The 22,396-nt window shown below is 40.9% G+C and overlaps 2 protein-coding genes across 4 annotated transcripts in view; one reads left to right on the forward strand and one right to left on the reverse strand.

Moving 5' to 3' along the window:
• The first annotated feature begins 14,705 nt into the window (after positions 1-14,705).
• tsn (translin) lies at positions 14,706-17,776 on the forward strand. The gene is made up of 6 exons (XM_010879747.5): positions 14,706-14,986; positions 15,312-15,405; positions 15,934-16,030; positions 16,154-16,269; positions 16,430-16,509; positions 16,601-17,776. The coding sequence occupies exons 1-6, from the start codon at positions 14,921-14,923 to the stop codon at positions 16,829-16,831; spliced, it is 684 nt and encodes a 227-aa protein (XP_010878049.1). The 5' UTR covers positions 14,706-14,920; the 3' UTR covers positions 16,832-17,776.
• A 1,052-nt stretch (positions 17,777-18,828) lies between these two features.
• Positions 18,829-22,396, reverse strand: part of si:dkey-91i10.2 (uncharacterized protein LOC555224 homolog) — a 54,409-nt gene continuing 50,841 nt past the window's right edge. For all 3 annotated transcript variants that reach the window (XM_020055106.2, XM_010879746.3, XM_010879744.3), the window contains exon 8: positions 18,829-22,035. In XM_020055106.2, coding sequence (XP_019910665.2) covers positions 21,216-22,035 — 820 coding nt within the window. In that variant the 3' untranslated portion in view covers positions 18,829-21,215. The remainder of the gene's footprint in view (positions 22,036-22,396) is intronic.

The following is a 22,396-nucleotide window of genomic DNA, read 5'->3' on the forward strand; positions in this document are numbered from 1 at the left end:
TTCCCCCTCCCCCTCTGGACATCGAGGGGGCCCCGGCGTACTCGGTCCGCTCCATCATCGACTCGAGGCGCCGGGCGGGGGGCCTCCAATACCTCGTGGAGTGGGAGGGGTACGGCCCGGAGGAGCGGAGCTGGGTTCCGGTGAAGGACGTCCTGGCTCCCGTCCTTGTCCGCGAATTCCACCAGCGTCGGCCGGATCGCCCTGCTCCGCGCCCCCCGGGTCGGCCCCGAGGCCGGTGCCGTCGCGCGGCTGGGGCCGCGCGTCAGGGGGGGGGTACTGTGACGACTACGACCTCTGCTGGTTCACCTCCCCCTGCAGCGGGCGGGCCCCGGCGGTCGACGTCACCGGCTTTCTGACACCACCGTCTCATCATGCATTTCACCTGTGTCTCGTTTAGTGCACCTGTTCATCATCACTGTTTCCCCCGGTATATATGTTCCCTCTGCTCCCCCTGTCTTTGTGTGTGATTGTGCTCTGCCACTGTGTTTATGTATGCGTCTATGTAAGACGCTCGTGCTGTGTGTTTTGTTCCATTCCTATATAAAATAACCTTCATCCGCCGCGCCTTCTCCGGTTCCTCCTTGCTTCCTCAACCTCCGCCGTGACAGAGACTGAGAAAGATACTAATAGAAGAACATAAATAACAGAATATAACTTGATCAGTTTGTGTGTGGTCAAAGATTAAGTGGTTATACAACATTAAAATCCTACCTTTCAAATGTGTTTTCTTACAGAGACACCAGCCAGAACCTGTATATAGATTGTCAAGTGTGATCTCACATCTGGGAGACAGCTTGTATGCAGGCACAATATAGTTCAAATACACATGGAAAGTTACATGCCAGGCATTGCTGCATAGTTCTAAAAAGTCTGGAACTCACATTTCAAATACAATTCTCATCCATTTCAACATAATTTTTTAGGGCACAAACAGTGAAATATTGAAAATGTCATACATCAATTTATATATCATGTAATACATTCCATGTGACTGACAACAGTGATGAACAGACAACATTTCATATGCAAATATAGTCACAGATTTCACATACTGCAGTCCCCTAGAGCAGTGTTTTTTGAACCTCTCCTGGACCACTAGAAGCTCACAATTATATTGTGGCCCTGAACTAGGTCACCTGAATCAAGAGGTCAAGATTTAGATATTAAGCAGACAAGTTGATCCAGGTGTGCTAGATGTGCAGAGGCAGGGCGTCCCATGGAGAGGTTTGAGAACCACTGAAAAAGGCCCAATGTCATTCCCTGAGTTTTGCCGAATATCTGGTGGACAGTCAAACTTGGCCTTTATTGGCCAATTAAAAAGTTGTGAGAAATTCTTTAATATGGTTGGTTTTCAATAGTAAAACGAGGATACAATGTTCACAAACATTTAAGAGTGTAAATGTTCCTCAAATGTTCCCATGGTCCAGGCCACTACATCTCTAATCTGTTGGGCAGCGATGCCAGTGGGTGGCTCTGTCTGGATGACACACGTTGCTGGAGGACAGGTGTGGCCACTGTGCTGAGGCCCCGAGCTCACGCTGCCTACATCCTCTTCTGTGTGTGCAGGTACGGCTCTAGGCCACAAAAGATGTCACAGAATATTTATGTCATTGTGTTTTCACTTTTATCTGTATGTATGTATGCTCCTTTGTATGTTATTATTCAGACATTGTATTTAAAACCCGCCTCTTCCTTCACACTTTTCACATGTAGTGGACCAGGTGAGGTAGACCAAGCACCCAAGATGCCGAATTAGAAGAGCTTCCAGAAGAACCTGCCTGTACAAGACCACCAAGGTCTTGCGCGAGGACTGAGGGCAGACACTGGTTTTGAAGTTGACGGGGGGGGGGGGGGGGGGGGGTAACTTAGCACGGGACAGCGACATTTCATGTCCCCTACACTCGGTTATTAATTGTCTTAAAATATAAATGCAAATGCAACATCTTAAAGGGGATCAAAATCTACTTGATCTTGCATAAAAAGCGGCCATTTGAGGGGAACTTTTGGCCAGGGACACAAGATTTAAAGGGTTGCAACCGCTGGGTGGAGAGTGTCTGTGAAACTACAGGCAGAGGAGCTAATCAGGATAGACAACACAAACATAGTGGATTAAGCTACAAAGCGCTAAATGAGATTTGAATATTACGCTATTCTCTTTTAAGGCAAGATGCTGAAGCGAGACTGGTGTGGGGTCTTCTCTTTCCTTCCAAGAATCATTGGGATCTTTAGATGTCTGTAAGTCTTTATTTTAACCAGACCCGGATCCTTACCTTTCAGTTATAATCATTTGGGTAAAATACACCACACACATTTATCTGTACGCTCAACTTTTGCTTTCAAATAATTATGTGGTATTAAGAGGTATTGTGGTCTCGAAATTTGAGACTTGATTGTAAATATAAACGGTTGCAACAGACGCGTAGCTTAATCGCCCGCCGGCCCATGTGCAAACAAAAATCACAGGACCCTATCAACACCAATATTTCCGTTGGTAAGGCTGTATGTTAATACCTACTCAGCATTGTATCAACAGCAGACTTAACTTAATCTAAGGGCACATTTGAAGCTGTTACCAAAGTAGCTGCAATATAGCCAATACATTCAGCACCACTGACGGCAGTCAGAAATGAACCTGTATTAATCGATCAGCACAAAGCGGTCAAGAAACATCAAATTTGTGTGAAAAATATTATAAAACATAAATAAATAGATCAATCTCTTCAACAAAACACATCTAATGACCCAGTAGGTTATATGACCCAGTAAGTTATGAACAGCAGCAAAATGTATGTGACCTAACAGTATTTTAAATGACCCGCCTCCCACAGGCCTATTAAAAACATCAGCAAATCAATCAAGTGGTGCGCTAAAACATTGCTTAAATGCAATCATTCCTATTAACAGTATATGATGGGTATGTGCTTACTATTATTCTTATAGCCTATATAAGAATAATATATAAGGCACGGGGATAGCTTGTTCAGAGATACCTGACTCCCACCTGTATTCTCCTCATTCCAAGTTGGTTCTTTTTGAACTGTAGAAATGCTTGGCCTTTGGAAATGAAGAAATATATATTTGCACTGTATTTAAAGTACTATCCTGTATCCTCCTACATTAGACCTTAGCCATTTTGTACTCTTAATGTTTGTTCTTTCATAACATTTTCAGTAGTCCACTGGTGGTGTACGGTAAAACTGTTACTTTAATAATTTTAACTGGGTTTACTTAACAGTAACAGGGAAAAAAATACCAAAACGATTATAATTTAAATAAAAACACTTTAGACGTATTTAATAACCATTTCCCGATGGCCTTTCAGTATAAGCTGTTTAATTGAGATAATATTTATTTAGTTTGGTAACAGAGTTGACATGGGAGCTTCATTGTGTCCATAATAATGATACTAAAATGATTTCCTGAAGTGGCACAAGATATTTTTGATAAAATTAAGGATGTGGGTCTATTTCACAAAATACACAAAAGAAAAAGGTATTTGCGTGTTTACATCTCTTTAAATGACAAATATCAAAATATATACTTCTACACTCAAGGCCACTTCATTAGATACACCTTTTCAACAGCTAGTTAACACAAATATCTAATCAGCCAATCACGTGGCAAAAACACAATGCATTTAGGCATGTAGACATGGTCAAGATGTTCTGCTGAAGTTCAAATCATGCATAACAATGGAGAAGGAAATTGATTTAAGTGACCTTGAACATAGCATAGTTGTTGGTGCCAAAGTGTGAGTATTTCAGAAAGTGCAGATCTACTGGGATTTTCCCACACAACCATCTCTAGGGTTTACTGAGAATGGTCTGAAAATGTGTTGATGGCAGAGGAGAATGGCCAGACTGGTTCAAGCTGATAGAAAGGTTACAGCAACTCAAATAACCACTTGTTACAACCAAGGTACGGAGAAGAACATTTCTGAATGCACAACACATCGAACATTGAAGCAAATGAGCTACAGCAGCAGACCACCACACCGGATGCCACTCCTGTCAGCTAAGAACAGGAAACCGAGGTTAAAATTTGCATGGGCCCAACTAAATTAGAGAATAGAAGATTGAAAAGATGTCGTCTGGCCCCTGGTCCTGTGGCCAGGCCCATTATCAGCAACCATCACCCCTGTGACTTAGAAAATCCACCAGAAACAGTTGCAATGTAACTGTAAACTGTTTTATTTCAGGCTTACTATAATGTAGATACTAACGGTTTTAGGCAGCAAAGTTTTCATCTATACGGAATAATTCATAATGCGTGATTCAGGTGACCTTCGAGGAGATATGAACTTGGGACCTATTGGTCATAAGTCAGCTTCTCTAAACACTATGCTATTTAATAAGAGGTTGCCAGGCAGTCAGTAAGACATTTGCTCTTCTTAGCAGGCACAGAACAAACACAGAAATATTGTTGTTCTCCTAGACTCAACACCAGAACCAAACCTATTGATTGATCATCTTAACCACTTTCACAGCACCAGAATGTCTCTGGAACACAGATATCGATTAAGTATCACCTCTACCACATCAGGAAGTTCTGCTTTGATCTTAGATAGGCCTACTGCAGAATCCAATTTCTCATCATTCATTTGTAAGCTTTGTTCTTGAGATGTTGTGCTCCCTCATAAGTTAGTACAGAGTTGGTCTGGAAATGCAGAGGATGGAAGCAACATCTGTCAATGTGGTCTTTAATGACAGCACATTATCCATGTTTTCTTTAGAAATGTAGTTCTGGTGTCCATCCTAAAATAACCCAATTGGCAGATTTTATTTACAAGGTTACATTAATGTAATACAGAGGACACTTACGACACAATACAACTTTCACTTGCCGCCATGATGGCATGATTCACAGTAATAGCTACAGATGTTTGCGCATTCAAAGTTTTTAAGTTCTGGGTAACTGATAATTCCATTGCCCTCCATTATTTAAAAACGTACTGATCTCAGTGACGTACTGTAGTCGCTGAGTTCGATGAGGTCCACCTGGTACCTATAGAGTGAATTATTACTTAACTGAAACCCCTGCTGATAGAAGACTTAATTTCACGTTTGACCCACATTATGACCAAGACCCCCACCCATTTGCCAAACTATGCTAACTACTATCATGCCTTTAGGCATTAGCTAGTCAATGGTAGCTAAAACTGCACATGATACTACTAGCTACAAATTAGCCATTGCTACTTGTAACAACTGTTAATTAAAACATTTTTAACTCATAATTTCAATGGTGTAGTGGCTGGCAATAGTGTAGTGGCTGGCAATGGTGTAGTGGCTGTTTCGTCGTTGTGCTTGGTGTAGTTAAATCCTAAAGAGCAGCCCTAATGCCAGCTGCAACGGCTCTTTCAATCACCTGGATTTGCTGTTTTGAGGCCAATTACCGTAATGCCAGTAATATTCCTTTACATTTAACGTATATTTATATTTAACATTTGCACTAAACATTTACGTTTAACATTTACATTTAACATTTACATTTAAAATATCATTTTATAATTTTGAGTTACTGCAGAACACTACTCTTGGAAAAGTTATTGCATTAATTATTTCTCACCAAATTTTTTAAATAGTGACACTTGAAAATTGTTGTGCATTTTATTTTACATTTGGCAATGCTAAATGTGCAAAAACTGAGCAGGATTACAGAACGTGCAACATTTTACAAAGGGCACCCCATATGACCAACGAGGTATATCTGGAGACCGCAAGTCGGGGGCGTTACTTAATATGGGGGTTCCTGAATATTAAGTTACGCCCACTGAATATTAAGTTACGACCACTGATGTTCGCCATTGGTCAGTTTAAATTAGAATTCCTGAATATTAAGCTACACCCACTGATGTTCGCCATTGGAAATGGAAGAAGAGCTGCCATCAGGTCCTGCGGGCACATTAACTGCAGACGGTATTACACCTGATGACTGGATGGCAGTAGTTTATGATGAGCACTGGTGGTTGGCCAGAGCTGTTTCTGTGGATGGTGAAAATCAGGATGTGAGAGTGGAATTCTTGCATCCCCATGGCCCCATTGAGAAATTCACACCTCAGCAGGGCAGGAGAGATGAATGCTTTTGCCCTGTTAAAGATGTTCTGGTGGGAAATGCAGCTCCTATGCGTCTCAGTTGAACAAGGAAAATATATCGCATTTCTCCAGATGTAATGGATTTCATAGATGGTGAACACATTAGCGATCTGCTTCTCATTGATTAAACAGTTTGGTTACAGTTTGGTTACAAAGGTAAATGTCCAATCAATTTTTTTTTTTTCATGTTGGTTTCTGACAGAAGAAAATGGGTCTTACACAGTTATTATTATTTGGTTTGAAAGTTGATCAGTTCACATCTTCTCAGACTTTTTTAAAGATTTCAAATAGTAATAGTTGATTTCTGCTCGAATCTGAAACAATAAAAAAAAGACGATTCATGATTGAAAAGGCTTTCTGTGTGCATCCAGGTTCTTTTTAATGTTTTTGTACTATTTGTCTTTTATATGAAATCAACTATCAGTTGGCTGTCAACTCCGTCATTGAAAAGTCACCTTCGTCAGACAGAGTTTTTCTGTTATATTCATTAAATATATGTTCATAATGATTTAGAAAATGAGTTTGTCAATAAAAATGTCTATGGTACACCTAATTTGTGTTCTTTGGGTTATAAATGATATTATGTGTTGTTCATAACAAAGACAGATTACGAAACTGAACAGAAATTGAAAGTGGGGAACATTATGATGGTATTTATGTCTTGAATAAAAATAAATCAAACTTTTTGATTATACAGCAAATTAAATTATCTTGTATTTAATACAACAAAAATCACTGAAACATTCCTTCATGAGGACAACCAAGAACATGCAGGAGAGGGAGTGCCGTGATGTGGCTACTACATCACGGCACTCCCTCTCCTGCATGTTCTTGGTTGTCCTCATTTCTGTAAGTTACCTTTATTTTGCACCAATGAGTTTTATCAGTTTCTTTATTAAATTATTGAGTAAACTTCATGAAAGCTTAAGCAACAAAGTTAATATTTGTATCTATGTAGGATTGGTTCAATTGAGATTAGCTTTCATTGACAACTTTGTGAACCTCAGCTTGTGTGACTTTGAAGGAGACGAGAAGGGGTCGGGTTAAACGCATTTGGATCCGCCTACATTGAGCCCGGCCCCAAACTGCACACAGCAGGTCAGGGGCTTCTCAATCAAACCTCTATTTTTTAAGGTGCGTTCATAAGCAACTGGGAGGTGGGAAAGTTCTGACCTCCGAGTGGGAGAATACACCTGAAAGCTTTTTGAAAGCTCTTAGAAGTAACGTTTTTACATCACTCGACATGGCAGCATTTGTGGTGAAAGATTAGAAAACAAGAATAACTTGCTCCACCCAAGTTATATGTTTATTTAGGTCGTACTCTTTAGCGCAGGCAATTGTGATGTTAAAGGATACTTTGCGGTTTACTTTTGGGTAACTGAGGTAATGTTATGCCTCTGGCTAGCTAGCCTCAACTGTCAATACCGCAGCCTGTTTGTTGTCGTCATGTGAACACTCCCAACTAAAACTTCTGAAATGAAACAGGTTCCAGAATCTATAAAGATTTTGCAGGAGGAGTAGATGTAATGCGGGAAAAAACATATCACTTATAATAATTTATTATTCAAAATATTATATAAAGTGAATAATGTATGTTGTTATGCCATGCATGTTTTTTTTCTTATCAGCAATTCAAGATGTTTATTTGTAAGATCCAAATCCTGTTATTTCACTCAATGGCCTTTGTGCCCTAAACATTGTTGTGAAACCGAAAGCGAAATGGCCTTGCCCCCAAAAAGGACGAAATTCCAAGCCTTTTGGTCACCACTGTCGAAGGAATGGAAAGCCATCTCTGAAGGGTCCATCCGATCCCTTGGGACAAGAAGCCAGCAGACACCAAAAGACCCAACAGAAGCAATGCACAGCAATAAACATTTGTGTATATAGTCTCTTCAGAATGAATGAATTTGATGGGAAACACTTTCAACCCTCTACATTTTTACCATTCATCCACATGCACAGTAGAGTAGTTCATTATGAATAGCCTACCAAATAGGTTAACTAGGAAGCAAGCAAGTTTATTTATATAGCACAATACAACATAGAAGCAATTCAATGTGCTTTACAATGAAAATAAAGATTTAAAAAAATTTAATAGAATCAAAACAGTCAGATTCTTTCAATTCTCGAACTCAGCTGTCTCCAGGAGGACAGCACCTGAACTTCAACACCCTTGTATCTCAATCCTCACATTCCAGAGCTAGGATGAACCCATCAGTCCCTTTGTGAGATAATCTTTGCATCAATGTCTTACTTGGCTCTCTCCAGGGGGACATTTATGCCATGTCTGTACATGCATTTTATATTCATCCTCATTGAATTACAGTTACCATAACTGATTACTGTACCACCCCGTTATCTTTAATCCTCACGCTCCAGCACTTGGATGAACTCATCAGTCCTTTTGTGAGAAAATACCCTGCATCGATGTCTAAACAGCAGCACAAGAACTTGCATTATCCGTCATCAGCAGACTGTTACATTTCCACAGTGGTTATTTCTCTGATAGCACCAGAACTTGCATTACGATTGGTAAAAGATGGCAAAATAGAAATTTTATTACAAAATAAATCTGTCACGTTTTATAAATGGAGACGGAGGCAGGCGCAGAAGGTTGAGGCGTTTCCCTTTTTTAATGAACAAAACCAAAGAAAACAAAAGGAGTGCCGGGCACTGCAGAATACCCAGGGATTTGGGAGTTCAGGAGTTCTGGAGCACACAAACATAACAGGCACACAAGCACAATGACCAACAACGACAGGGAGAAAATGGCCAAACTAAATACACAGGGTAACGAGGAGAACAGAAACAGGTGGGGGCTAAACACAGGTGAAACGAATATACCAATTAACTGAAACAAGGACAGAAAAGACCAAATAAGGCCAAGACAGGGACAAACAGAAAACACGAAGTGGAACGGTCCCCTCAGGCAGGGACTGTTACAAAATCAAAGAGAGAAATATAAAATACATCATAAAATAACAGCATAATAAGAAAACATAGAATAAGTAAATAGAAATAGAATAAAAACATGATAGAAACATAGGAACATATAAAAGCTGTAAGGCTAAACAGTGCAGTTAAGTTTAAGCACTTAGTCACAGGCGTGTGAAAAGAGTAGTGTTTTTAACCTGGATTTAAAAATTGATACGTTTGGGGCATGTCTAGGATTTTCTGGTAGTTTATTCCAGTTGTGTGCATTATTTAGTTTGGACTCTGGGCTCTACTAGCTGACCTGAGTTCATGGATCTAAGAGCCCTGCTCAGTTTATATTCTTCAAACATATCAAAAATGTATTTGGTGCCTAAACCATTCAGTGATTTATACACTAAAAGCACCACTTTAAAATCTATTCTGTAACTGACTGGAAGCCAATGCAAAGATTTAAGAACCGGAGTGATGTGTTCTGTTCTCTTGGCCCTGGTTAACATTCTAGCAGCAGCATACTGAATGAGCTGCAGGTGTTTTACAGTCTTTTTAGGGAGTCCAGTTAAGAGGCCATTACAATAATCAACCCTACTAGAGATAAAAGCATGGATGAGCTTTTCTTGGGCTTTTTGGGACACCAAGCCCTTAATTCTTGCTATATTTTTACGATGGTAGAATGCTGTTTTGGTGACCGCTTTGGTGACTGTCAAATTTGAGGTTTGAGTCTATCAGAAAAACAAGATTATGCACTTGATCCCTGGTTTTTAGGACCTGAGAATCCAGCTCTTTACTAATACTAGTTTTAGTAAACTAGTGTCTTGGTTTAATTGTAAATAATTTTGGTTCATCCAGGTATTTATGTGCTCTATACAATGACACAGTGAGTCTATTGAGCTGTTGTCATACGGTTCGAGAGCCATATATATTTAAGTATCATCTGCATGGCTATGGTAGTTAATGTTGTTGTTCTGTAGAATTTACCCAGAGGTAGCATATAGAGATTGAACAGTAGTGGTCCGAGAACATATCCCTGGGGAACTCTGCATGTCATAGCCACCCTATCAGATTCATGATTACCAATGGTGACAAAGCAACTCCGACCATCTAGATAAGACCTGAACCAATCAAGGACTGTCCCGGAGAGTCCTACCTAATTTCCCAGCCTATCTAGAAGTGTTCTATGATTGACAGTGTCAAATGCTGCACTGAGATTGAATAAAACCAGAACTGTTACTTTATCATAATCAGTATTCAGCCGTATATCATTTAAATCTTTAATCAGGGCCGTTTCAGTACTGTGGTGAGGTCGGAAACCTGACTGAAATTTGTCTAAGAGTCCGCTTGAGTTCAGAAAAATACTGAGTTGATTGAAGACAACCTTTTCAATGATCTTGGCTATAAAATGCAGATTTGATACAGGTCTATAGTTGTTCAGTATAGATGCATTTCTTTTTTAATGGGGGCTTAATGGCAGCTGTTTTTAGAGACGTTGGGAAAATGCCTGATTGCAAAGAGCTATTAACGATTTGCTGAATGTCCATTGTTATAGTTACATTTTTTTTTTTAAAGTCTTGCAGTGTGTCGAGGCAACAAGCGTTAAGATGTCAAATTGTTTCTTCTAGGGATTTTTGATCAAATGCATAAAATTGCGACATAATAACCAAGTTATGTCTTGTTGGTCATAGTGACGGTACAGTGTCATTGTTAGACTGTAGTTCTGATGGTCCTTCTAATATTGAAAACATTTTCATTAAAGAAACATGCAAATTAATTACATTTCACAGTGGACATGAGTTATCTGCTTTAAGGGTTTTGTAATCTTGTCGACATTGGCAAATAGAGTGTGAATATTGCTGATATTCTTGTTTGTAGTGTAAAACCGAAACATTCAAAAAGTTGTCTCGAGACCGGACTCGAGGTTGAGGCCGGCCTCAAGTACTACAGCTCTGGCAGAATCAATGTCGTTTTGTAAATTGTCAGCAGGGACAACATAAGCGGCCGCTTAGGTTCCCCGACCCCACAGGGCCACGAACTGCTAATGGGCCCTGGCCCACTAGAGGTCAGGGGTCCCCAAAATAAAAGGTTGCTCAGGGCCCCCAAAAACCTAGATTGTCAGGTATGGTTTCTGAACAAATTAGAAGCCCGCTAATTCTAAACCATAAATGATGGACGAACACACGCCAGCACTTCACATCCATACTTTTGTGTTTCATCTTGTACTTTTTTCCGTTTTTGAATGACAGAATGACAGAAGTTTGGTCAACTCACTGATAGATGAACCAGAATGTGTAAACGTTATGGTTTTAATTAAAACTTCTATTAATCAGCTCTTCAAAAGTTTTCAAAATAACATGATTTAATTATTTAGTAATTAAGGAAATGGCTGTTCAATAGCCATTTCTACTTGTTTCTAGTGGGTATTTCATTTCTGTCCATAAAACCGCTCACATGAATGGACAGTGCGTCCTTGCGTATCCTCACCTGGGTGCATACAGCCACTATTAAAATATGAATAAAGATTACAGCAGGACAACGACCAAGACCAAGACCAACACTGCAAAGCAACACGTCTTCAGGGCAAAAAGTGTAATGGACTGGACCATCAATCACCCAACTTGAATCCAATTGAGCATGCGTTTCACCTGCTGCAGACAGCACAAGACAAAGATGACTGAAACAACTGGAAGGAACTGAAGGTGACTGCAGTACAGGCATGGCCGAGCCAGATACCAGAAGATACCCAACGTCTGTTGATGTCTATGGAGCACAGGTCGTAAGGCAGTCATGGAATGCAATGGACTGAATAAAATGCACTACATTAAGAAATCTGTTATTATAAATACGTATGAAAACAGTGGTCCCAACTAAACTAATTTCCATAAACAATGTCTTTTAGCATGATTTCTGATCTACAAACATAATTCCTCTCCACACAAATATTTAATCTGGAAAAACAAAGATATTCTTTACAAAAGCAATTCCTTATTCTTTAAAAATTAATTCCAAAATGGGCTTGCACTGGTGAGTCAATTGTTTGATGATGATAGTTATTTCTTTGGTTACTGTGACATTTTAGCCCAGTATAAGATACCAATAACTCCTAAGGAATTCGCTATTGAATTTGATGCAATTTCCTCTGGAGTTATGACTCTTTTCAGAAGTGTGGCCAGACCCAAGGCCTCATTGTTACCCTCCCTTGATCCGATTTACTCTCCAGTGGGCAAGTTGTGTTTTTGTCCAGCTTTTTCTAACAATAACAAGAAAATACATGCCTTATTCCAATCTGATGTTGTGTCAGACTCTCATGAGATTTCTTTTTAGAATAGCCATATAAGAAATATTCAGGGGGAAAATGTTTGGTCTCTCTCACAGAAATTATTCTTAACAAATAAGGTGAAGGAATTCTCATTTAAAATAATCCTTAGGTGTTATCCTGCTAAACAGTACCTTACAAAGTATATACTGTATCTCACAGAAGTGAGTACACCACTCACATTTTTGTAAATATTTGGTTATATCTTTTCATGTGACAACACTGAAGAAATGACACTTTGCAACAATGTAAAGTAGTGAGTGTACAGCTTGTATAACATTGTACATTTGCTGTCCCCACAAAATAACACAACACACAGCTATTAATGTCTAAACCACTGGCAACAACAGTGAGTACACCCCTAAGTGAAAATGTACAAATTGGGCCCAATTCGCAATTTTTCCTCCCTGGTGACTCGTAAGTTTTACATGGTCTCTGGTGTGAATGGAAGTTCAACATGGCACCTCATGGCAAAGAACTCTCTGAGGATCTGAAAAAAAATATTGTTGCTCTACATAAAGATGGCCTACGCTGTAAGAAAATTGCCAAGACCCTGAAACTGAGCTGCAGCAGACCTTACAGCGGTTTAACAGGACAGGTTCCACTCAGAACAGGCCTCACCATGGTCGACCAAAGAAGTTGAGTGCACATGCTCAGTGTCATATCCGGAGGTTGTCTTTGGGAAATAAACGTATGAGTGCTGCCAGCATTGCTGCAGTGGTTGAAGGGGTGGGGGGTAGCTAAGTTTGTCTTGCCTACAGTCAAGCATTTTGGTGGGAGTGTCATGGTCTGGGGCTGCATTAGTGCTGCCGGCACTGGGGAGCTACAGTTCATTGAGGGAACCATGAATGCTAACATGTACTGTGACATACTGAAGCAGAGCATGATCCCCTCCCTTCGGAGACTGGGCCGCAAGGCAGCATTCCAACATGATAACATCCCCAAACACACACCACTGCCTTGCTAAAGAAGCTGAGGGTAATGGTGATGGACTGGCCAAGCATGTCTCCAGACCTAAACCCTATTGAGCATCTGTGGGGCCTCCTCAAACGGAAGGTGGAGGAGCGCAAGGTCTCTAACATCCACCAACTCTGTGATGTCGTCATAGATGAATGGAAGAGGACTCCAGTGGCAACATGTGAAGCTCTGGTGAACTTCATGCCCAAGAGAGTTAAGGCAGTGCTGGAAAATAATGGTGGCCACACAAAATATTGACACTTTGGACCCAATTTGGACATTTTCACTTAGGGGTGTATTCACTTTTGATGCCAGCGGTTTAGACATTAATGGCTGTGTGTTGTGTTATTTTGAGGGGACAGCAAATTTACACAGTTATACAACTGTACACTCACTACTTTACATTGTAGCAAAGTGTCATTTCTTCAGCATTGTCACATGAAAAGATATTATCAAATAATGTGACATAAATGTTTCTTGTTCTTTTTGTGATGAACATCCAGAAACTGTTCTATATCTATTTTGGCATCTATTCAGGATCAATAGATCCCAGGATTTTTACTCTTTTCCATGGGGTCACATTGACCTGTCCGTAACATTTTACGGTGTCCCGAATTATTTATAAAAAATCTCATTTATTTTCACCTGATCCGGTTTTTTGATTTGTCCGACATACTGCCGATTCGAATCTGACAAGTTATCATGATTTGCCACCATTGTCAGTCTTAAAGTTCCTCATTTTACGGACTGACTATGTTCCAATCACAATTTAGCAATTTAGCAGCCAAGCCCAAGCACCTTGAAAGCGATGGATTTGTTCGAGTACATTTTCTATTGAAGTGCACAGTTTACAATGACACACTCATTAAAGACAAGCGGACTCTGAGAAAGCTTGTCTCATGCGGATATGACAACAGGCCACCGGACATCACAACTCCGGAATCAAGTTAACAAAAGCGAGTAGGCATAATAATTAATGCTTTTATTTAACTAGGCATCATTCTGTTACGTCATTCCAGTTGTTGCTGTGTACACCTAAAACGTAGGCTGTGTTCATTTTTCAGAGCCTAATGTTCATGTTACCCGGAATGCAAACGCTCATGTTGTTTCAGTCCAATTCATTAATTTGTCAATATTTTATTATATTATAGCTTTTACAGTTGAAACTGTTAATCTTCGCCAGAGAGACACATAATGTTTTTATCTGAGTGAAACGCTCTTTTGTCGCTTCAATCCAATTCAGTACAAACACAATAGACTGTTTGTCTATTTGATAATACAATTTGATGTAAAATAAAATAGTAGGCCCTATACTTTGTTGTGCATTGTGGGTAGGTGGTTGGTGTGTGCGCTTGGGGATGGGTGTGTTTTGGGGTCCTAGACTGTCCCGCATTTCACCCTATTCTATTGAATCTGGTCACCATAATATTAGTGGGATTTATGTTGTGTAGCAATTCGTCAGTACATTTGCTTGGTACTGCCAAATGAACAGTGACGTCATCTCAATGCGACACAATTAAGGACCCATGCGCACGCTTTTATTTTCTTTGTATAGCTATAACTGTATTCATTCATTGTGATAACACAAACTAGCATTGCAATTTGCAAAGTAAAACATTTGCAGAATATGTCTGTCACGGAAATGTTCAGCTATATCCAGGGTTTTCTGAGTGCGGATCAAGAAATTAGAGAGGTAAATTAACCAACCAGCAGCTAATGTTTTTGTCTGTAAAGCTAGCATTCCATTGCATTGCCCAGGTCTCAATTCCGTCAAAACAGTTAGTTAATATTAGCTAATTACATTTGAATGAAACATGTGATTACTTTAATATTGTGTTCATTTAGAAATGCATTTACCTACTGTGTGCAATGTAGATTTTTTGTGCTTACATTTAATTTGAACCTAGCTAGCTATATTAGCCAACTTGTAACGTCAGGGCAGCTGATAGGACACATTCAAGCAGTTCGTTTTTGATAAATCACATTGTTGTTTAGGTTGCTAACCTGTTCTCATTTAGGATATTCGAAAAGTAGTCCAGGTCTTGGAACAGACTGCCAGGGAGATCCTTACTTTGCTCCAAAGTGTCCATCAACCATCTGGCTTCAAAGAGAGTGAGTGCCCAATCACAGGAGTGAATTAGTTTTTTAATAAAACTTGTACAAACAAAACACATTTCCCATTTGACAAGTTACGGGCTAGGGTGTATTCATTGCTCTGAACAAGCCAATTAAACTTTTCTTTGACAGACCAAAGACTGTGCAAGACCTACCATCATTTATCCAATAAAAAGTAGAATGTTTTCTTGTTCGGAATTGACACAACACAAGCGGGTGCTACCAGACGACCCCCCCCCCCCCCCCCCCCATTTTAAATTATTGTTATTATTATTATTTTTATGCAGTGAACTGTCACTTGTGTGATGGGTTGTGTTCCTGTCTGATTCGCTCCTTTACAGGTTCCATTTCACCATGTCCTAACTCTTTTTGTTTTGTACTGTCACGCTAGTAATTGTACTCTTGTTCTGGAACTGTTTAACGCAGTCTGGAAGTACTATGAAGATCTCCAAACACTAGTGGAGCAGTACTACAGGTTGCTGCCAGATTAACCTTTCCTTCTGGTCCCCCTGATTGTCATACTAGTTCCGAGTAAGTGCACAAAGGCCAGGGAACTGTTTTGTACTGTCAGGACGCATCTTGGAGAACTCAAAACCAAATTTCCAGTGGAGCAGTACTACAGGTAGACTCTACACTTTGGCAATAATAAGATTGGGTACTGATTTATTAGGATAATACTCAGTGCAACTTTGTATCTAGTTATTCAAAGAACAAACTAAGCTGCAAAACCCCCCCATTTCTCTAGGTTTCATGAACACTGGAGGTTTGTTCTGCAGCGTCTAGCCTTCCTTGCAGCCTTCTTGGTCTACCTGGAGAGTGAATCTCTGGTGACACGTGAGGAAGTGGCGCAAATACTTGGAAGTAGGTGTCACCTCATTGGTTTCAGAGTTGTTGTATTCATTATGTCAAAATCTAAATATTATCACTGTTTGCTTTCAGTGCATGGTAACTGTTCCGTTTCGACTGGCGGTTGGCCAGTTTTCTGTATTGCTCTTTCATTGTCCCTAATTTCTTCTTGCAGTCGAGGTGGTGAGAGAAAAGGGATTCCATCTGGATGTTGAGGATTATTTGGCAGGGGTGCTGATCATGGCCAGCGAACTGGTGAGAAAGATTTACGAGGAATACTTCCTGGAATCGGACAACACTGTTTCTTTGCCCATATATGGACATGTCCTGTGTCTGTCCTCTTTAGTCCCGCCTGGCAGTGAACAGCGTCACAGCGGGGGACTACAGCCGGCCGCTCCGGATCTCCAACTTCATCAACCAACTGGACTCTGGCTTCCGCCTGCTCAATCTGAAGAACGACCCCCTGAGGAAACGTTACGACGGCCTCAAGTACGACGTGAAGAAGATCGAGGAAGTGGTCTATGACCTGTCTATTCGCGGCCTGACCAAGGAGCAAGAGGCTCAGGGAGAGAAGTAGAGCTGAGGAAGGTGGTGCTGGTGGAGAGGGTTTGGGGTGGGAGTGACCTTAGACTGGGACTTCTCCGTTACTGGGACAGTGGAGATGTGACCTGCTGATTGGTAGGAACCGGGAGGTGTGTGTGTGTGTGTGTGTGTGTGTGAGAAATCTGTCTGAGGGTTTGGAAAGCCTTTGATTTAGAGGCACATTTGTTCAAAGCTCAAGGTTTTTCCACTTGTCCCATGCCGTACTGTATGGCTTTTATTATGGTTTAATGGTTTTCAATGCTGTTCAGTTTCTTTAGGGAACTGAAGACAGTGTTATACTTACCCCCAAGACAGTGTTGTACTTATCAATTTGAAAAAAAGTGCTTATTTGAGTTTTGAACTTGAGTTTGGGCAGTTTCATATCAATATCCAGTTCAGGGTTGATATCTCAATATGTTTATACAACAAAAAAGAGCCAGAAAAACAACATATGCACTGCTTATGTGAGAATTTACCTGCTGTGAACTTCATACCAGAAGTGCAATCGGTTCTCTTAAATGTTGGTGGAATGATTTGTATTGAACAATACGTTTCCTTAAAATGTTCTTTAACAGACTTGTTTGGTCTGTGTGGTTTGCAGCAATCACACATTTCAACTAGTATTTGTGGTATGTACATTCCTTCAAACAAAATGTTAGGTTGCAGAACAGCATGACACAGAATTGAACAGTTTCTCCAATAAATAATGTTGAATTATCTGGCTGAATATTTTGCAACAGAACTTACACACTCTTAATCCAGAGCAATTTAAAGTCGTGGGTGTATGCCTCATCTTGCCCATCACACGCTGTGAAAGGACTTACCGCCTATGTCCCCATTACTTTACTTCCCATCTAAGGACATTTCCCAATCGTGTCATCTACCTCTGGATTGTTAGGTCATCAAAAATATGATTTTGTTCCAACCAACTTACCCTGATGTCCTTTCATTAAATGTTTTGATGAACAGAAAACCTGTACTGCGTGATTAACAGCCTGTGAGTATTCCCAAAACCCTTTTCATTGGTATAGCCATAGACTGTATATAGGGTATAGCACATCAGTATAGCACCGGTTCTGTTCAGTTGAACTTCTCAGAGCGTAGAAACTTTGAAACTCTGAATGCAGCCCAGTTAGGTTCATTCACATGCTTTGAACTCTTTGAGAAACAGATTGGCAATGACCGACATGCTGCGTTAGCCAAGATATTAACATCAATTGTATTCCTTATATCCTCCCTTTGCTTCTTTCTCAAAATTCACTGAGGGTAAATTGCCCAAGACGATGAATCCCAGAGCTTTCTTTCAATGTGCTTTGATAAGATGTTATTTCCACTCATCATATGGCACAAGTGACTGCATCATTAAGCTATGTATACTGCAGACACGGCATTGTCAGCCAAGGACAAAAGATAAGCGGGTATCCAGCTTACATACAGCTTGTTTTCCAGATAAGTGGGATGGTGTAATGCCTCAGTTCCTATGAACTGATCTCCAGACTCTGTCATCTGGTGGGTCCTGCCTTCACTGGGCAGCTGCTGTGTTCTGCCACTGGCTCGCTGTCTCAGCATGATTAGGTGAATGTGTCTAGGATAGAAGCCTCTGGCCACACTCCTGAACTGCACCCTTCGCACAAACCCATTTTACGTCAACATAACCACTCTCAAATTATTCTGTTATTATTAATAAGTCTGACCTTCAGATATCTGCAAAAACTTGATGGGAACTTTATGAAATGCAATGGGAACATTTAATGATTTAAGACAATTGACAATTCCTATGTGTGTTATGTAATTAATTACATAATGAAATCTTTAATTATATAAGAATAAAGATAGGAGAGTAATTGCCATTTTGAGGTGGTTATTATTGTAGCTGACCTAGTTAATTTTGTGGCCTGGCCTGTTGCAGTCTTCCCAACATGTATCGCTTAAATGGCAACTCAAAGCAAAGTGAATGCAGATTTATAGAAATCAGATGAATGTAGTAAGAAATGCTTGTTTAACATATCCTTTTTATTATAATTCACAAATATGTTACATAAAGGAAATATTACATTAGGTCTTTAAAATACAGAGGAAAAACATTTGACAGTTCAGCAGGTCGTAGGATATTGAAAAGGGAATTTCCAAACTGTTACAGAGAATCGTTCTTCTCATTTACGTTACGGTAATAATAACTTAGTGGAACAAGATGGAAGCTGAAATCATTCTAACCATAGAAATAGAATACAATTCTAGATGTAGAATGGGATTCTTATTCTATGATTGTAACAGTGTAAATGCCATTGGAAGGTGATGAACAGTAAAGGACCAGGCAGTAGTATACTCTGTACACCATTTTCTGTCCCAAAACACAGTGATTCACTAGTACTACCTCACTGTCCTGTGCTACTCCATGACTAATAATCAGACTGAACAATATACTTCAATTTGGTTGATAAGTAGTATTGCCTGTGGTCTTATACATTTCTCTAACAAAGATTTCCGTAAATAAACAATATAACAGAATAAAGCTTTTGAAGTCAGTAACATTGTTTTGTAGAAGAGTGACAGTCACGCCATTCTCAGGATTTCATTTGTAATCATTTGTAGCAATATAAAGTGCATAAAAAAAGAAAGTCTTCAGAATCAGTAACAGCGGACACAAAAACAAGTTAGGAATAGGAAAGTCACACTTAAAATAAGGGCAAAGAGAAATTACTTTAGAATAATTTATATAAAAATAAATACGATTGCTACGGGCATTCCCTGTCTCATGTGAGCAGGCTTTCCCATGTGAGCTCATGTTTCTACATAATCTCTCGCATGCTCACCCAAGAGAGAGAAAAGCTGGCTCTGGTCTGCTTACTGTGCTCTGGGTACTTGACCAGAAACGTCTGCGTGTCTTGCTTGGAAGCACCCTCTCCGCAGGGCAGTAATAATAAGTAGACCGAAACGAAAAGAAGGGGGGAATGCCTTGCTTTCTCTACTGTTTCTGATAAGGGAACAGGTACGCTGAGATAATAGTGTAGCCACACTATTAACAGCAAAATGGACTGATTAGGATTACCTGTAAATTCCAGCCCGGCATCCAAACAGAAGTCACTAAGTTTTAGATTGTTCACATTGGTATAACCAGGCTATGTAAGATATTTTTCAAGAGCCTTTTTGCTGCTACCTAGGGACAGAGGGCAGTCTGACTCATGAGCATTTCCAAATAAATCTATATTTTATCAGTGTGGCTGACACTGCACAAATGCTGTAAATTTGGAGTAAAAATTAAATCCAAGGCACAAATGCTCCTAATTTCCCCATCTGCTACATTGAACAGCGCACTGTGGGGACATTTGAGTGCAGCTACTGTTAGCTTTAGGTGCTGAACTCATGGTCCAGGTTCACCAGTGTCTGATGTCTTTCTACCTCCACTTTGGACAAGATTTAGGCTTTGACCACATTCAGTTACAGGTAAATGCTTTAACAGTTTAAATAAGCAGTTGACAATACTGTAAGGGCCAAAACAGGCCAAGGACATTCTTGAGGCCTCACCTCAGGAACTACTCTGTGTCAATAACATCCTTGCCATTTATAGGTGGAATAATAAGTTCTCAATTTACAAAGTATTACCAGAAAAAGATTGCTAGCTTGAATTGCACAACCTACTGCTGCTTTGAGACTTGAGCCCAGCACAGTGATATAATTATGCCCAACCACCACTGGTTCAATGTGTCTAACAGACACTGCAGGGCATCCAAAGTTGGAAGTCCTAAAGAGTTTGTCTAACTGCTGAGGTCTTCATAAGATGGATGCTATATAGCTGCTATTCTCTGGCAGTAGGAAGTGCTATTGACACAGGGCAAAAGAAAGAGGCCAGTGCTATTGACCTACCTTGGTCAGGGTAAAAACAAAGATCCTGTATTTTATCACTAAACTGTATTCCAAGTCCCGTAGTATAATTCAACAGTAGTTTTTCACACATTTGTGCATTTACATGAACATTACAACAGTAATCTTTTTTGTAATGTCTCTTCAACTTCAACCATGCTTTTCCACACAGACACCTTGTCAGTCAGTATACTGAAAACAGTTTGAGAATCAAGGCCGGCAGCGTTCCTAACCAACCATGTCTTTATTTTGGTCATCCGAGTGGCTGATTGTTTTAGACAGAAGCAAAAAAAAAATCTCTCTTCATGCGTTTCATTACAGTATGGTGCACTTTAAGTTTTTCTCAGAAAAAAGTGCTATCCTCTCATAACATGGAACCTCACAAGCCTCAGACAAACCCAAATCCCCAAAACCCCAGACACAATCGCCACACCACCCAGAAGCATACTCAGTTCTTTTTGCAGTACAAGTACTTCTTATTTACACAGGTATCTGACGCTGTTCCTCAGGGCTTGGTTTCAGGACCTACCCTGGGTCGTGTTCATCATGATATTCGGGAGCGCGTTCCGCCTCTTTCTCCACGGCCCCAGATCGCGGGCGTACCTCTTGATTTGCCGAAACCACTGCTGCGTGCGGGATTTGTCCAAGGCCCTGAAAACGAATGCCTCCTTCCGTATGTCCAACACCTCAAAGGTGTCCTCGCAGTCGGGGTCGGCGGACACCACGCAGTTCGCCAGGCGGATGGGCTCTCGGAGCACGGTGAACTTCCCGCTGCTCTTGTCCTTGATGAGCACCAGTACGCCGTCCCACACCCCGTGCTCCTGCTGCTCCACCTTGGCCCCACCCTCTGTCAGGGACAGCCCCTCCCCCGGACGCTGTGTGCGCACCATCAGCAGGCTCTGGACGTTCTGGAACTTGAGGCCTTTGCTGCCCTTCTTCACCCACTGTCCGTCAGCGGGCTGGGAGAGCTGCAGGGGCCCCTCCATGACGAAGCGCGTGCTCTCCCTGGCCCAGCCCACCGTCTTCATGGACACCTCGCGCATCTCGATGTTGATGACCTCGCGGTTCTTGCGGCTGTCGCGGCGGAACGAGCGCAGCGACCAGGTCAGGGTGCCCTCCTGCTTGGTCTTCATGTTGATGTGCTCCAGGTGAGACTCGACGCGGCTCTTGGCCTCGCGTAGCCGGATGTGGTCCGGGTGGCACTCCGTGGTGGACTTGCTGATGCGGCTGAGCAGGAGCGGGTACTTGGTGACTCTCTGGAGGGGGGCCATGAGGAAGGAGCGCAGGTTCATACGCCGCAGGGCCGTGTTGTCGTTTTGGGACACGTCCAGGAAGATCCTGGAAGGGAGAAGACAAAGATACAGATGGTGGGCCAGAGTCTCAAATCCCCCCCCCCTGCAGAGGGGGACTATAACACATCGTACGGTCGTCAGAAATGGCCAACCAGCAGTCTGTTCCACAGAGACTAATAGTACTTTGCTTACCACATTATGACACCTCTAAACTGTCAACTAATTAGCTGAACTACAGGTGCTGGTCATAAAATTAGAATATCATCAAAAAGTTGATTTATTTCAGTAATTCCATTCAAAATGTGAAACTTGTATAACTTATACATTCATTCCACACAGTCTGATATATTTCAAGTGTTTATTTCTTTTAATTTTAATGACTATAACTGACAACTAATGAAAACCCC

Source organism: Esox lucius, chromosome 16 (assembly GCF_011004845.1).
Source record: "Esox lucius isolate fEsoLuc1 chromosome 16, fEsoLuc1.pri, whole genome shotgun sequence".
NCBI lineage: Eukaryota > Metazoa > Chordata > Actinopteri > Esociformes > Esocidae > Esox > Esox lucius.

What these genes read in the sequence shown, in the direction of transcription:
- tsn (XM_010879747.5), top strand. Translation starts at nt 14,921, where the DNA reads ATGTCTGTCACGGAAATGTTCAGCTATATCCAGGGTTTTCTGAGTGCG. An exon ending in AGTGGCGCAAATACTTGGAA is followed by an intron (nt 16,270 to 16,429) that starts GTAGGTGTCACC and finishes TTCTTCTTGCAG; the next exon opens with TCGAGGTGGTGAGAGAAAAG. An exon ending in TGATCATGGCCAGCGAACTG is followed by an intron (nt 16,510 to 16,600) that starts GTGAGAAAGATT and finishes TGTCCTCTTTAG; the next exon opens with TCCCGCCTGGCAGTGAACAG.